At 53.6% G+C, this 16,779-nt stretch overlaps 1 protein-coding gene across 3 annotated transcripts in view; it reads right to left on the bottom strand.

Moving 5' to 3' along the window:
• bicd2 (bicaudal D homolog 2) overlaps nt 1–14,879 on the bottom strand; it is a 46,203-nt gene extending 31,324 nt beyond the window's left edge. For 2 of the 3 annotated variants that reach the window (XM_012961793.3, XM_004914187.4), the window contains exon 1: nt 14,420–14,879. In XM_012961793.3, the coding sequence (XP_012817247.1) occupies nt 14,420–14,662 (243 nt within the window). In that variant the 5' untranslated portion in view covers nt 14,663–14,879. The remainder of the gene's footprint in view (nt 1–14,419) is intronic. The other variant, XM_002941738.5, reaches the window with a different exon arrangement.
• Between the last annotated feature and the right edge of the window lie 1,900 nt (nt 14,880–16,779).

Raw genomic sequence — 16,779 nt, 5'->3', positions numbered from 1 at the left:
TTCTCTTTGCACAAATCTCAACAAATTGCTACAATCTCAAAAAGCAAGTTTGGGGTCAGATACCATGTGAGTCAGGCCTGAGTAAGAGGCTGTTCCTGCTGAATTGTGCTTAGTACAGGGGAATCCCTATGTGCCATAGTTTTATGGTATCTCTCTGTACAGGCTATGAGGAAACTTAGGGGGCTGTTCCTGCTGAATTGTGCTTAGTACAGGGGAATCCCTATGTGCCATAGTTTTATGGTATCTCTCTGTACAGGCTATGAGCAAACTTAGGGGGCTGTTCCTGCTGAATTGTGCTTAGTACAGGGGAATCCCTATGTGCCATAGTTTTATGGTATCTCTCTATAAAGGCTATGAGCAAACTTAGGGGGCTGTTCCTGCTGAATTGTGCGTAGTACAGGGGAATCCCTATGTGCCATAGTTTTATGGTATCTCTCTGTACAGGCTATGGGCAAACTTAGGGGGCTGTTCCTGCTGAATTGTGCTTAGTACAGGGGAATCCCTATGTGCCATAGTTTTATGGTATCTCTCTGTACAGGCTATGAGGAAACTTAGGGGGCTGTTCCTGCTGAACTGGCCCCTCAGTACAGAGACGGGTACCTGCCCATATGAGACATGAGATACTGACACCAGGGTGGGACCCACAAGAGACCGAGGGCAGTAAAGTTCACACCTTTCTGTTAGAATTCACAGCCCCAAGTGTGAAACATGCCGTATGTACTCAATGCTGCTCCATAGGGAAAGGCCTGACTATTACTGTTCATGAGTCGCACAACACGCACAGTGCATATTCTGACTCTCACACAATATCAGGAAGTCAATGTTTTGCCAGGCGGGGGATGCAGTTTCCATTGCACTCATCACTTCCTGTTTCGGAATTGAAATTTATACTTAATCGCAACCGACATTCTGGCAGGGAAACCCCTGGGAAATGAGGCTCAGGCAGGAGCCAATAGGAGAGGCCGGAGTGGGTCTGACAGTGAGCCGGGCAGCGGCCCAAAGCTATAATCTGTTTATACAGAACCGGCCATTCATCCCCGGGGGGGGCACAAGGGGGGGGGTTAGGGCCGGCGTTAGCGCCATTCACAGGAGCTTACACTCCGATTGCACGAGAGCTCCCAGGCTACAGGATTCCCTTATACACTGAGACTCTGTAGGCTGCAGGGACTGACAGGAGGGGAAGGAATCCCGGGGGGGGGAGTAGCCAGACTGGGGGGGGGGGGGGGGGGGGGGGAGTAGCCAGACTGGGTGGGGGGGCTACACACACACACAGAGGCCTGTGATGGGGGAGGGGCGGGTCTCAAGCAGCTGCTCAGTTACTGGAGTTCCAGCCCCTCCTTCACATACACAAGCCCCCCATTCACTCAGCCTACAGGGAGGCCTGGGACTCACACACTCACCCACTATAGCCCCCCCCATGCACTAACTGTGCCCCCCCCATGCACTAACTGTGCCCCCCCCATGCACTAACTGTGCCCCCCCCATGCACTAACTGTGCCCCCCCCATGCACTAACTGTGCCCCCCCCATGCACTAACTGTGCCCATACAGCCTGAGACTCGCACACTGACCCATTATAGCCCCCCCCCCATGCACTAACTGTGCCCCCCCCATGCACTAACTGTGCCCCCCCCATGCACTAACTGTGCCCATACAGCCTGGGACTCACACACTCACCCACTATAGCCCCCCCCCATGCACTAACTGTGCCCCCCCCATGCACTAACTGTGCCCATACAGCCTGAGACTCGCACACTGACCCACTATAGCCCCCCCCATGCACTAACTGTGCCCCTCCCCCCCCATGCACTAACTGTGCCCATACAGCCTGGGACTCACACACTGACCCACTATAGCCCCCCCCCCAATATGCACTAACTGTGCCCCCCCCCATGCATTAACTGGGCCCATACAGCCTGGGACTCACACACTGACCCACTTTAGCCCCCCCCCCATATGCACTAACTGTGCCCCCCCCCCATGCACTAACTGTGCCCATACAGCCTGAGACTCACACACTGACCCACTATAGCCCCCCCCCCCCCCCCCCCCCCCCCCCAATATGCACTAACTGTGCCCTCCCCCATGCATTAACTGGGCCCATACAGCCTGGGACTCACACACTGACCCACTTTAGCCCCCCCCCCCATATGCACTAACTGTGCCCCCCCCATGCACTAACTGGGCCCATGCAGCCTGGGACTCACACACTGACCCACTATGGCCCCCAGAGTGACAATAAGGGCAGATAAGCCAATCAATTTTTGTGACCCCCCCCCCTGCGGTTCAGCTACAGAGCCAAGTGCCCCACTAACAATGGAGGGGTCAGAAGTCCCTGTTCAGTTAATGGGATTTACTCTTGTTGGGCCACAAATCCCCCCCCCCCCCCATGTAATGAGCCCCAGCAGCAGCCAATTACCCACACACTGTGCAACAGGCGGGTAATTAAAGTGAATAAAGGGACACTGGGTGGGGGGGGTATAAATTAGACACAATGACCCCCCCCCCCCCTTCTGCCACATTGGCCAGTCCAGCAAGGTCACTGTTAATTAGGAGACTCAGGGGCTTATGGTGCAATTAAACAGCTGGGGTATTTGTTAAAGGGGCAGATTTGAGATTCATTGACAGTGTTTATTCAATTTCCCCCAAATCCTGCAACAGCAACTGCCAACACAACTCAATCAGTTCTCCCCCAGGTCCGTCAATCAGCCGGCTTCTACTACATGGTTTCAGGAGTCAGAACCAGCAGTGCAGAGTGTATAAACACACCCTGATTTCAACAGCAATTACATTAAACCCAGTGAGAATGAGGAATAAATGGATATTGGGGAGTTGTATCAGGAGTCAGAACCAGCAGTGCAGGGAAGGGAAAGGGACAGACACAGTGACAGTTACACATAACTATAAACCCAGTGAGAATGAGGAATGAATGGGTATTGGGGAGTTGTATCAGGAGTCAGAACCAGCAGTGCAGGGAAGGGAAGGGACAGACACAGTGACAGTTACACATAACTATAAACCCAGTGAGAATGAGGAATGAATGGATATTGGGGAGTTGTATCAGGAGTCAGAACCAGCAGTGCAGGGAAGGGAAAGGGACAGACACAGTGACAGTTACACATAACTATAAACCCAGTGAGAATGAGGAATGAATGGATATTGGGGAGTTGTATCAGGAGTCAGAACCAGCAGTGCAGGGAAGGGAAAGGGACAGACACAGTGACAGTTACACATAACTATAAACCCAGTGAGAATGAGGAATGAATGGGTATTGGGGAGTTGTATCAGGAGTCAGAACCAGCAGTGCAGGGAAGGGAAAGGGACAGACACAGTGACAGTTACACATAACTATAAACCCAGTGAGAATGAGGAATGAATGGGTATTGGGGAGTTGTATCAGGAGTCAGAACCAGCAGTGCAGGGAAGGGAGAATGAGGAATGAATGGATACAGGGAAGCTGTAGAATTAGATTTTCTATTTTTAGGCAAAGTTCCCCTTTAAAAAGCAGAAGGGGCTGAATAACCGGAGACACAGGGGTGAGATTCCGCTCTTTGAAGTGTTTCCCAGACATTCCTGCAGATAATTATAAATAAGGCCCAGCCCCTCCCATTGCGCAGCCTCACCTTCCACACAAGTGGCTGCTCCCACCCATAGGGCCAGAGCCTTTCTTTAAACAATCGGCTTTAAGTGAAATATTGGCAGCGATTCCCCCTGTGTGGGGCAAGTAAGGGAGTGTCTGTGCCCCGAGCTAAATCTGCGGAGGATCCCACACCTACCCCATCCCACACCTGCCCCATCCTATCCCTGCCCCTCTATACCTACCCCATCCCACACCTGCCCCATCCCACACCTGCCCCATCCCACACCTGCCCCATCCTATCCCTGCCCCTCTATACCTACCCCATCCCACAACTGCCCTCCTATACCTACCCCATCCCACACCTGCCCTCCTATACCTACCCCATCCCACACCTGCCCCATCCTATCCCTGCCCCTCTATACCTACCCCATCCCACAACTGCCCTCCTATACCTACCCCATCCCACACCTGCCCTCCTATACCTACCCCATCCCACACCTGCCCCATCCTATCCCTGCCCCTCTATACCTACCCCATCCCACAACTGCCCTCCTATACCTACCCCATCCCACACCTGCCCTCCTATACCTACCCCATCCCACACCTGCCCCATCCTATCCCTGCCCCTCTATACCTACCCCATCCCACACCTACCCCATCCCACACCTGCCCCATCCCACACCTGCCCCATCCTATCCCTGCCCCATCCTATCCCTGCCCCTCTATACCTACCCCATCCCACACCTGCCCCATCCTATCCCTGCCCCTCTATACCTACCCCATCCCACACCTACCCCATCCTATCCCTGCCCCTCTATACCTACCCCCATCCCACAACTGCCCTCCTATACCTACCCCATCCCACAACTGCCCTCCTATACCTACCCCATCCCACAACTGCCCTCCTATACCTACCCCATCCCACACCTGCCCTCCTATACCTACCCCATCCCACACCTGCCCTCCTATACCTACCCCATCCCATCCCTGCCCCATCCCACACCTGCCCCATCCTATCCCTGCCCCATCCCACACCTGCCCCATCCTATCCCTGCCCCATCCCACACCTGCCCTCCTATACCTACCCCATCCCATCCCTGCCCCTCTATACCTACCCCATCCCATCCCTGCCCCATCCTATCCCTGCCCCATCCCACACCTGCCCCTCTATACCTACCCCTGCCCCTCTATACCTACCCCATCCCACACCTGCCCTCCTATACCTGCCCCATCCCACACCTGCCCCATCCTATCCCTGCCCCATCCCACACCTGCCCCATCCTATCCCTGCCCCTCTATACCTACCCACTCGCACACACCTGCCCCCATCCGCTCCCACACCTACCCCATCCTATACCTGCCCCCATCCCACACCTGCCCCCATCCCACACCTGCCCCCATCCCACACCTGCCCCTGGTTACAGGGAGTGCAGAAGCTGTGCAAGAGATATCCTTCCAATCAGATTGGGCAGGATGTTATTCTGCCCCTCCGGCCTAGTTTGCCCTCCTCCAGGGAAAGGAAGGGTTTCCCATATTGTTGGGCTTATGAGAGCACAGGCAGCACAGCAGTTGGGTGAAACCATTACAGCAACCTTGGGAGATACCATACATTCAGGGGGATCGGCAGCCAATCGCAGGGCTTCCCAATGATAACGACTCGCTGCAGTTAGGGGAGCGGCGCCCCCACAGCTGAGCCTACAGAGAGGGGCAAATAATAAAGGAACAAGTCACTGATTGGTTCTGGCAACTCCCGGCTCCCAAACACAAAACAGCTGTCTGTCCCGCAGACATTCCCACGTCCTTCCGTCCAAACAAAGGGGAGCGACCAACACAAACACATGAGGGAACATGTGCCGCGGCCGGCGCAGCACCAAGGCAAAACATTGGCAGTATCTCTATGGTTGTAGTTGCCCTTTAAACTTACATAGTGTGTTCATAAACATTAAACTTCCCTGCACGTGTGTCCTGCTGCATAGACACCCATTTGTTGCATCTCCAGAACATTTCATAGGACTCTCCCCTATAGGAAACTTCATATTCAGACTGCCAAACTGCAACCATTCCCCCCCCCCCTCCCCAGCCGGGTCCTTCACATTCCCAGTAAATTGGGCACAAAGTAACGTCGCCCCTGTGGCCCCCAGGTTCCCACACTTTGCTCTCACAGGGACATTCCTTCCAGGGGAGAAATAAAGGGAAATCTGCAGGGGGGGGGGGGTCAGAGTAATTCTCTCTGCTTGTTTGTGCTGAGCGGGGAGCGAGGGGGGGCTGCCATGCATATTCATGAGTCCCCCCCCCTCACAGGACACATTTGTCCCCCCCCCCCCTGACGCCTGCAGGATTTTAGGTACTTGTGATGCACCATTAACTTTAAAATGGGAGTCAATGGGCCAGAACTGATGGGGGGGCATTACCCAAACAAACACAAGATGCCCACCAACGGGCAATTATCTGGGTATCATCCTGCTGCTGGTTCTGACTCCTGATACAACTCCCCAATATCCATTCATCCCTCATTCTCACTGGGTTTATAGTTATGTGTAACTGTCACTGTGTCTGTCCCTTTCCCTTCTCTGCACTGCTGGTTCTGACTCCTGATACAACTCCCCAATATCCATTCATCCCTCATTCTCACTGGGTTTATAGTTATGTGTAACTGTCACTGTGTCTGTCCCTTTCCCTTCCCTGCACTGCTGGTTCTGACTCCTGATACAACTCCCCAATATCCATTCATTCCTCATTCTCACTGGGTTTATAGTTATGTGTAACTGTCACTGTGTCTGTCCCTTTCCCTTCTCTGCACTGCTGGTTCTGACTCCTGATACAACTCCCCAATACCCATTCATTCCTCATTCTCACTGGGTTTATAGTTATGTGTAACTGTCACTGTGTCTGTCCCTTTCCCTTCTCTGCACTGCTGGTTCTGACTCCTGATACAACTCCCCAATACCCATTCATTCCTCATTCTCACTGGGTTTATAGTTATGTGTAACTGTCACTGTGTCTGTCCCTTTCCCTTCCCTGCACTGCTGGTTCTGACTCCTGATACAACTCCCCAATATCCATTCATTCCTCATTCTCACTGGGTTTATAGTTATGTGTAACTGTCACTGTGTCTGTCCCTTTCCCTTCCCTGCACTGCTGGTTCTGACTCCTGATACAACTCCCCAATATCCATTCATTCCTCATTCTCACTGGGTTTATAGTTATGTGTAACTGTCACTGTGTCTGTCCCTTTCCCTTCCCTGCACTGCTGGTTCTGACTCCTGATACAACTCCCCAATATCCATTCATTCCTCATTCTCACTGGGTTTATAGTTATGTGTAACTGTCACTGTGTCTGTCCCTTTCCCTTCCCTGCACTGCTGGTTCTGACTCCTGATACAACTCCCCAATATCCATTCATCCCTCATTCTCACTGGGTTTATAGTTATGTGTAACTGTCACTGTGTCTGTCCCTTTCCCTTCTCTGCACTGCTGGTTCTGACTCCTGATACAACTCCCCAATATCCATTCATCCCTCATTCTCACTGGGTTTATAGTTATGTGTAACTGTCACTGTGTCTGTCCCTTTCCCTTCTCTGCACTGCTGGTTCTGACTCCTGATACAACTCCCCAATATCCATTCATCCCTCATTCTCACTGGGTTTATAGTTATGTGTAACTGTCACTGTGTCTGTCCCTTTCCCTTCCCTGCACTGCTGGTTCTGACTCCTGATACAACTCCCCAATACCCATTCATCCCTCATTCTCACTGGGTTTATAGTTATGTGTAACTGTCACTGTGTCTGTCCCTTTCCCTTCCCTGCACTGCTGGTTCTGACTCCTGATACAACTCCCCAATATCCATTCATTCCTCATTCTCACTGGGTTTATAGTTATGTGTAACTGTTACTGTGTCTGTCCCTTTCCCTTCCCTGCACTGCTGGTTCTGACTCCTACAGCTCCGCTGGATTCTGCTGCATTAATTAAAAAAACAAGTGTTTCACAACCAATCCATCAGGATTTTGGTGTGGGGAGTCACAACACAGACAAAAACATTCTCTAGTAACATAAAAGCAATAAAACAATTGAGTTTGAACTTTAGTCGTTTATCTTATCAGACTCCTGAGCCCGGGGTAGGGATGGCTACACAGTCGGACCCTACAGTACACACAACTGGTTCCGGCTGGGATACTGTGTAGGTACAATAAGTGTTAGTGTGTAGGAAGCGATATGGCAGCTCCCACCCTGATGCAAATACAGTTACACAGAGCGGGGGGCTGAGCGCTCATGCCCCCCCCCAATTCTCTGCTTAATAAGTCCCCAGACCAAGCCAAGCGCTTGTGTTTTATGGGGCACTAATGGGCCACGTGCAGAACAGGCTGGGCGGGTATTTCCCATTCCTACCGTAGGGCTCCCTGCGCTTTATTACCCACAGTCACGGAACTCGCATTTCCAGCCCAAACGCCGCGCCCCACCCACTGCCAAGGGGAACCACGGGAGCTGCTATGTTACAAGGCTTATAATTAGCCAGCTTTGCTTAAAGGGGAAATATAACCTATTATATATATATCTATATCCCAGGCAATATCTATTGAGCTCTATGGGGCGCATTGCTTGCTGATAGGCTCCACCCCCGAGGACCTGCACAGGCTCCTATTATATAACCCTACAGGTACACCCCAGTACACAGAGCCAAATGGGGCCCCCCCTATGCACCCCAGTACACAGAGCCAAATGGGGCCCCCCTATGCACCCCAGTACACAGAGCCAAATGGGGCCCCCCCTATGCACCCCAGTACACAGAGCCAAATGGGGCCCCCCCAATGCACCCCAGTACACAGAGCCAAATGGCCCCCCCTATGCACCCCAGTACACAGAGCCAAATGGGGCCCCCCTATGCACCCCAGTACACAGAGCCAAATGGGGCCCCCCTATGCACCCCAGTACACAGAGCCAAATGGGGCCCCCCTATGCCCCCCAGTACACAGAGCCAAATGGCCCCCCCTATGCACCCCAGTACACAGAGCCAAATGGGGCCCCCCTATGCACCCCAGTACACAGAGCCAAATGGGGCCCCCCCAATGCACCCCAGTACACAGAGCCAAATGGCCCCCCCTATGCACCCCAGTACACAGAGCCAAATGGGGCCCCCCTATGCACCCCAGTACACAGAGCCAAATGGGGCCCCCCTATGCACCCCAGTACACAGAGCCAAATGGGGCCCCCCTATGCACCCCAGTACACAGAGCCAAATGGCCCCCCCATGTACCCCAGTACACAGAGCCAAATGGGGCCCCCCTATGCCCCCCAGTACACAGATGCTCAGCAGATGGAGGAAACGGCAGTTCCCAGCTCAGCTTTGTAGCATCAGAGGCACAAACGTACCCCCGGGGGGGTCCAATCCTGGGCAGAGGGGGCGCCACACAGACCAATCACTGAGTCCGGTTCCATATAAATCCCGTACAGATGGTTCTCCCCGGCGGCGCGGAGCGGTTTGTGTGCCAACCACAACTGGCGTCTGTATTAACTGTGTGGGCGTGGCCCCCTGGCAATAGGGCCCCATTCTCACATCTGGAACTTGCTCTGCGGCGATTAAAGGGCAACTAAGAACCAAAATACATCTGTTATTATATTTATTTATAGAGCGCCGACATATCCCAGAGCGCAGTACGTACCATCATTTCACAAGATCAGAAAGTAAAGAAGGTCCTGCCCACAAAGGCTGACAATCTAATGTCATTTGGTGCTATGGTACGCACCTGGAGGTTCCCAGGATGCACCTCAAGGCTGTTGCACTGCATCCTGGGAAACCCAGATTGGGGGGGTGTTAGAGCAGGGGGCAGCAGTTATATACCCTGTATTAACCCTGTAAATCGACCCTTTATTTCCCCTTTAATCTGTCTGTATGGCCTTTGCTGACTGGTTTATTCCCAGGAGGTGCAAATCCCCGACGTGGGGTAAATATCTGTGTAACACGAGTGTGAGCGCTGCCATACTGACTCACTAACACCCGGGAGAGGGAGAGAAACCCCTTGTAATGAGTGCCCCCCAGCGCCCGATAACCCCCCCCCCCCAAGCGCTGGATAGGGGCCGGGAAACACTCACAGAATGATTCACACTTCACGGGGGTCTCTGGCCCCGGACTCCCCCCCATGAGTCATAAGCTGAATTGCAACACGACTGAAGGCGCTTTCCCATTGGGGGGCTGCCAGGACCCCCCACCCCAAATCCCCAGTAATCCCCTCTACTGCTGGTAAAATAAAGGGAAAGTAACGCCGCTGCTTTATGAACTTGTCCCCCCCCCCGCCCCTTCCCATTGGGGCTTTTATTGAGCCCACAAGTTGCACATTCCTGATACTGTAACATTAGTTTCCTATCGGCCCCAGGGCCACACACGAGGCCGCGGCGCATTGAGCTGATAAAGCACTAAAGGGCCACAATCACCAATCGCATTTCCATGTCTAATTGGCACTGTAGAAACCCCACTGCTCACTAACGGACACACTGGATAGTTCCCCTGCCCTGCTGAGCTTCCCACACGTGCCCAATAGGAATGACTGGCCGCCCAACCAACCAAGGGCCAGCTACGTGGCTACTGGGCAAGTACAGACACTTGGGGCACAGCTGTGGGAGCCAATCATTGAGCTCTATGCCCCGGGCCCAACTTGCCCCTCTCCCCGAGGCTCTTGGGTTCAGCTGTCACTCGGAGCCAAGTGTCTGTCCCTATAAACATTTGCACCCCCAGTGAACAACTGGGTCCCCCCCTCCCACACAGGCAGCTGATAGTATCTCTGTTCCACAAATACCCAAAGGCAACAGGGGGTTGGGGCAAGTGCAGAATATAAAGCCTCCTGCGAGCCAATCATTTCATTATATCGCTCCCTTCTTGGTGGAGGATGCGGGGAGTTGCAGCCCCAAATAAAGTGCCTGCCGGCTCCAAACACTGAGTGTAAAGAACGCGACTGAGCGATATTAGAGTGCAAATACCCCCCCCTCCCCGGTGTGACTCCTGCAATCATCTGACTCCTGTCGGGGCAAATTACTCAGCATTCCTCAAATGCCACAAGGTTACAGCAAAGCAGCCGGGGCGGCTAAACAGCCTGGGGAGCAACATGCAGGGAGGGGGGCCCAGAATAATAAGCGGCATTTTGCACACAGACAGCAGAAGGGCACACAGACTGCATTCTGGGATATACATGGATCTGTTGCAAACAATATGGCAGCTCCCAGCCATGTGGATAAATACAAATAAACACATGGGAGAGGGGGGGCCCAGCACCCACACAGTCTCCTGGTTCTGCCAAAATAAACAATACTGCCAGGGTTGGATGTGGGCATATACGGAGCCCTCGCCATGCCAAGCAGGGGGGGCAAATAAGTTACCCCTCAATGTCCACTCTTCTACAGGCAGAATGTAACCCAAATTGTTTGTAAATCCAAACAAATCAGCATCAAGGGGAAATCAATGACACATTGTGGCCAAGGGGAGACAAAGTAGCAGCTACATTTATTCATTATGGGCAACTGAGTGCCCCATCTGGCTCTAACAATTGCCCCGGGGCAGGAGGGGTAAGGAGAGGCCGTTCCTCAGGATAATCCATAGGCCTGGGCTCGAGTTGGTGGAGGATGGGAGGCTGGAGGCAGACGAGCAGATGTCTCTGGGAAAGCCACAGAGGGGGCTGAGCGCGCGGCACGGGGGGAGATGCCACATCGACTGAGAAGGGCACTCAGTGTGGGGGCCGGCACGTGCCTCCCGGGGCAAGGAAGGGCCCAACAGCGCCGGCCGGAAGGAAAAGGGAATTCTCTGCATCCGATCCCTGGCCCCACTCAGAACCCACCGGCAGCAACGCTCCCCGTGCAGCCGCCTAACTGCCAGCCGCCTAACCGCCAGCGAGAGGGCCATGCTGAGGCTTAAATCTGATTTATTAGCCCCAATACCCATTTTAAGGGCTATTGGGGAGGGGGGTCCTAGAGATGAGCCGTCGTGGGGCCAAGTAATGGTAATAAAGGGCCCCATGGAAACTGCCCAGTAAAACCTAAGGAAGTTCTGGAACATGAGTAACAACTTCATTGAGGACAGAACCCCAATTGGTACTGAAGCTACTGCAGAACTATAACTCTCAACTACCCCAACCAGAGCCAAATGTGATGCTGGGAAATACAGTTCTGCAAGGTTGCCCTTGACTGTTGTAGAGGGAACAGGGCAGCAGGGGCAGAGCCCAGTAGGTGGGTACAAGAATAACAGGCTAATGGGGGTGGGGCAAGGGGGCAGCTGGGCAGTGTTGGATACCCCCGGGCACACTGGGCATCAGGCAGGTAACGAGACCAGAATGGGTGCAGGAGGGTCAGTCATTGGCAGGAAAGTTGGCCAGTTGGTAGGAGAAAGTCTTTACAGCGCCAGTTAAATGGGCCGGCCTGTTGGTACCAGAAGCGGCAGAGATAATCCATTCTTTAGAAGCTCCGTGCCCGCTGAGTTGACAGGAGGGTTATGCCCACAATACCAGGGGGCAGTGTTTGGGCCACAGGCAGGGGGCAGTGTTTGGGCCACAGGCAGGGGCAGTATCTGAGAACAATCCTTGCAGAGTAACTGGCAGAGCCTGGGCACAATATTGGCACCTACCGTTTGGCAGGATTTGGTACCCCCAACAGTCTGAACCCCCAGTTAGCCATAATTAGCCCCCACAGCTGGCACAGCCCCCCCTGACTGGCAATAGCTGACACAATGTACCCCGTTTAGCAGTAACTGGAGAGGCAGACAGGGACCTGTCACCTGAAGCCACTGGGCATCCAAATTACCCCCCCCCCCAGCGGTGCATCTCCCTTTCCCAATAACGGCCCCAGCGGTGCATCTCCCTTTCCCAATAACTGCCCCAGCGGTCCATCTCCCTTTCCCAATAACTGCCCCAGCGGTCCATCTCCCTTTCCCAATAACTGCCCCAGCGGTCCATCTCCCTTTCCCAATAACTGCCCCAGCGGTCCATCTCCCTTTCCCAATAACTGCCCCAGCGGTCCATCTCCCTTTCCCAATAACTGCCCCAGCGGTCCATCTCCCTTTCCCAATAACTGCCCCAGCGGTCCATCTCCCTTTCCCAATAACTGCCCCAGCGGTCCATCTCCCTTTCCCAATAACTGCCCCAGCGGTCCATCTCCCTTTCCCAATAACTGCCCCAGCGGTGCATTTCCCTTTCCCAATAACTGCCCCAGCGGTCCATCTCCCTTTCCCAATAACTGCCCCAGCGGTGCATTTCCCTTTCCCAATAACTGCCCCAGCGGTCCATCTCCCTTTCCCAATAACTGCCCCAGCGGTCCATCTCCCTTTCCCAATAACTGCCCCAGCGGTCCATCTCCCTTTCCCAATAACTGCCCCAGCGGTCCATCTCCCTTTCCCAATAACTGCCCCAGCGGTGCATTTCCCTTTCCCAATAACTGCCCCAGGATACCCTTCTCCCTTTCCCAATAACTGCCCCAGGATACCCTTCTCCCTTTCCCAGTAACTGCCCCAGGATACCCTTCTCCCTTTCCCAATAACTGCCCCAGGATACCCTTCTCCCTTTCCCAATAACTGCCCCAGGATACCCTTCTCCCTTTCCCAGTAACTGCCCCAGGATACCCTTCTCCCTTTCCCAATAACTGCCCCAGGATACCCTTCTCCCTTTCCCAATAACTGCCCCAGGATACCCTTCTCCCTTTCCCAATAACTGCCCCAGGATACCCTTCTCCCTTTCCCAATAACTGCCCCAGGATACCCTTCTCCCTTTCCCAATAACTGCCCCAGGATACCCTTCTCCCTTTCCCAGTAACTGCCCCAGGATACCCTTCTCCCTTTCCCAATAACTGCCCCAGGATACCCTTCTCCCTTTCCCAGTAACTGCCCCAGGATACCCTTCTCCCTTTCCCAGTAACTGCCCCAGGATACCCTTCTCCCTTTCCCAATAACTGCCCCAGGATACCCTTCTCCCTTTCCCAATAACTGCCCCAGGATACCCTTCTCCCTTTCCCAGTAACTGCCCCAGGATACCCTTCTCCCTTTCCCAGTAACTGCCCCAGGATACCCTTCTCCCTTTCCCAATAACTGCCCCAGGATACCCTTCTCCCTTTCCCAGTAACTGCCCCAGGATACCCTTCTCCCTTTCCCAGTAACTGCCCCAGGATACCCTTCTCCCTTTCCCAGTAACTGCCCCAGGATACCCTTCTCCCTTTCCCAATAACTGCCCCAGGATACCCTTCTCCCTTTCCCAGTAACTGCCCCAGGATACCCTTCTCCCTTTCCCAGTAACTGCCCCAGGATACCCTTCTCCCTTTCCCAATAACTGCCCCAGGATACCCTTCTCCCTTTCCCAGTAACTGCCCCAGGATACCCTTCTCCCTTTCCCAGTAACTGCCCCAGGATACCCTTCTCCCTTTCCCAGTAACTGCCCCAGGATACCCTTCTCCCTTTCCCAATAACTGCCCCAGGATACCCTTCTCCCTTTCCCAGTAACTGCCCCAGGATACCCTTCTCCCTTTCCCAGTAACTGCCCCAGGATACCCTTCTCCCTTTCCCAGTAACTGCCCCAGGATACCCTTCTCTCTTTCCCAGTAACTGCCCCAGGATACCCTTCTCCCTTTCCCAGTAACTGCCCCAGGATACCCTTCTCCCTTTCCCAGTAACTGCCCCAGGATACCCTTCTCCCTTTCCCAGTAACTGCCCCAGGATACCCTTCTCTCTTTCCCAGTAACTGCCCCAGGATACCCTTCTCCCTTTCCCAGTAACTGCCCCAGGATACCCTTCTCCCTGGGGGGGGGTACATTGTGCCCCTGCCAGTGGTTATTACCCCAGCAGGATACCCCCCAAGCCGGTTATTGCCCCAGGCGGTACCTCCTTGAGCTGCTCCAGTTCCTGCCGGGCGGTCTCACACTCCCCCTCCAGCTCCTCGTATTGCTGCTTCAGCTGCTGCTTCTCCTCCAGCACCGCCAGCCCGTACTCGGCCGCCTGGATCTTCTCCCGAGAGGTCTCCGCCAGCTCCCGTACCAGCCGCCGCACCTCCGCTCGTAGCCATTCGGGACCGGAGTCGAGCACCAGCCGCTCGTACTCCTCCTCCTCCGCCGCGTTCAGTGCCATGGTGCCCGGGCACAGCTCAGCCTGGCACCGATCCCCCCTCTCCAGCCCGGACTCCGCATTCCCCACTGCAGGCTGTGCGCAGGGAACGTCTGGCAATAGCGGGGGCGGATAGGGAGGGAGCAATCTGACAAGCACTGGGCGCAGCCTTCTTACGGGCACAGCGCTTTGCACACGGTCCCTAAGCTGGAGATGGGCAGTGCGCTTGCTCAGTAGCGCTGGAAAGTAGGGAGGCGGGGCCAAGATAAGGGCAAAACATCTGGGAAGTGGGGAAGGGTGGGGTGATTAAAGTGTCGGGGTAGGGGAGACCTAGCAGCAGGGTTTGCCGGGTTGGCGGGTTTTCCGCCAAATTACTACTAATTTAAAGCCCAGAAGGGTTTCCAAAGTACAAACCCGCCAAGGTACAAATTTGGGTTCGTTTTTGGCGCCTTGGCGGGTTTGTAGTTTGGAAACTAGCTAAAGTGTTTTCCCTCTGACATGTCTGTCCCAGTGCATGCTGGGTAATGTAGTTTGTATCTTTACTATTGGCCTACAGCTAGGCTGACTATAAAACTACAATACCCAGCATGCAATTATAGACAGCAGCTCCCTTTTCTATTCCTCTGCTGAATCTGAGGCATCAAAACTACAATAACCTGCAGGGACTGGGCCCAGAGAGCAGGGAAACAGCCATCCCAGTAACTGGGCCCAGAGAGCAGGGAAACAGCCATCCCAGTAACTGGGCCCAGAGAGCAGGGAAACAGCCATGCCAGTAACTGGGCCCAGAGAGCAGGGAAACAGCCATCCCAGTAACTGGGCCCAGAGAGCAGGGAAACAGCCATCCCAGTAACTGGGCCCAGAGAGCAGGGAAACAGCCATCCCAGTAACTGGGCCCAGAGAGCAGGGAAACAGCCATCCCAGTAACTGGGCCCAGAGAGCAGGGAAACAGCCATCCCAGTAACTGGGCCCAGAGAGCAGGGAAACAGCCATCCCAGTAACTGGGCCCAGAGAGCAGGGAAACAGCCATGCCAGTAACTGGGCAGTGATTATACGCTTTATAAAGGCAGCTTTTCCCATATATACTTTTATTTTCTAGAATTCTTTTTCATTGCACATATTGGGCTATATTTGGGCTACTTTCAAAGTGGCTTTTGGCTGGTTTTGGGCTGATTTTAGCACTGACTTTGGCTGGTTTGGGAAAATAAATCTGGCAGCCCGGCCTAGCAGGGAAAATGGAGCCCAGAAGATTCGGGCAGCCAAGTACGGACTGATTTGGTGCCACAATCCTTATTCCAGTCTGATACAGTAATGGCTCTGGGAGGCGCCCCCTGCTGGGCCTCAGTGACCTGTTTATGTTGGGGTGGGGGCTGGAATATCTTCATTAGGAAAATTTGGGGGTTAGGGGTCGGGAAAAAGTTTCTGCAGTTGCACAAATCCTGAAGCCCCTTGCAACAAGTGTAACAGATATCTGTGCTCAAGAGCTTGCACTCTAGCGCTGCTAAACCCCAAGGTGCCTGGGTGCTGCTGGGTACAAGTTAGTGAGGGTGACATAAAGAACTACCCCTTTAGACATTGGTTTGTGTGAGGTTAATATCATTCATAGAGTTGTTGTATTCTAGTCTGGTCAGCCAGGGGTTAAAGGGTTGGTCACCTTTGAGTTAACTTTTAGTATGATGTAGAGAGTGATATTCTGAGACAATTTGCAGTTGGTCTGTTTTTATTTAGTTGTAGTTATTACTTAAAGTAACAGTAACAGTTATTCCTAAACTGTGTCAGTATCAGTTACAGTTACTAATCTTTTATGGAAATAAGCACTCACCCCGAATCCCCCCCTAACTGGCCTTCAGGCTGGGCCCCCTTAGCCCATAACAAGGTTACAGATATATAGAAACATTGGGGTAACAGTCACCCCGCTATAGTTCCAGGGGTACCCAGGGCACAAATAAGCACTCACCCCAAATCCCCCCCTAACTGGCCTTCAGGCTGGGCCCCCTTAGCCCATAACAAGGTTACAGATATATAGAAACATTGGGGTAACAGTCACCCCGCTATAGTTCCAGGGGTACCCAGGGCACAAATAAGCCCCCAAATCCCCCCCTAACTGGCCTTCAGGCTGGGCCCCCTTAGCCCATAACAAGGTT

The sequence above is a fragment of the Xenopus tropicalis genome, chromosome 4, assembly GCF_000004195.4.
Source record: "Xenopus tropicalis strain Nigerian chromosome 4, UCB_Xtro_10.0, whole genome shotgun sequence".
Lineage (NCBI taxonomy): Eukaryota > Metazoa > Chordata > Amphibia > Anura > Pipidae > Xenopus > Xenopus tropicalis.
Note: the sequence above shows the minus strand (reverse complement) of the source record. Positions and strands in the feature narration are given on the sequence as shown.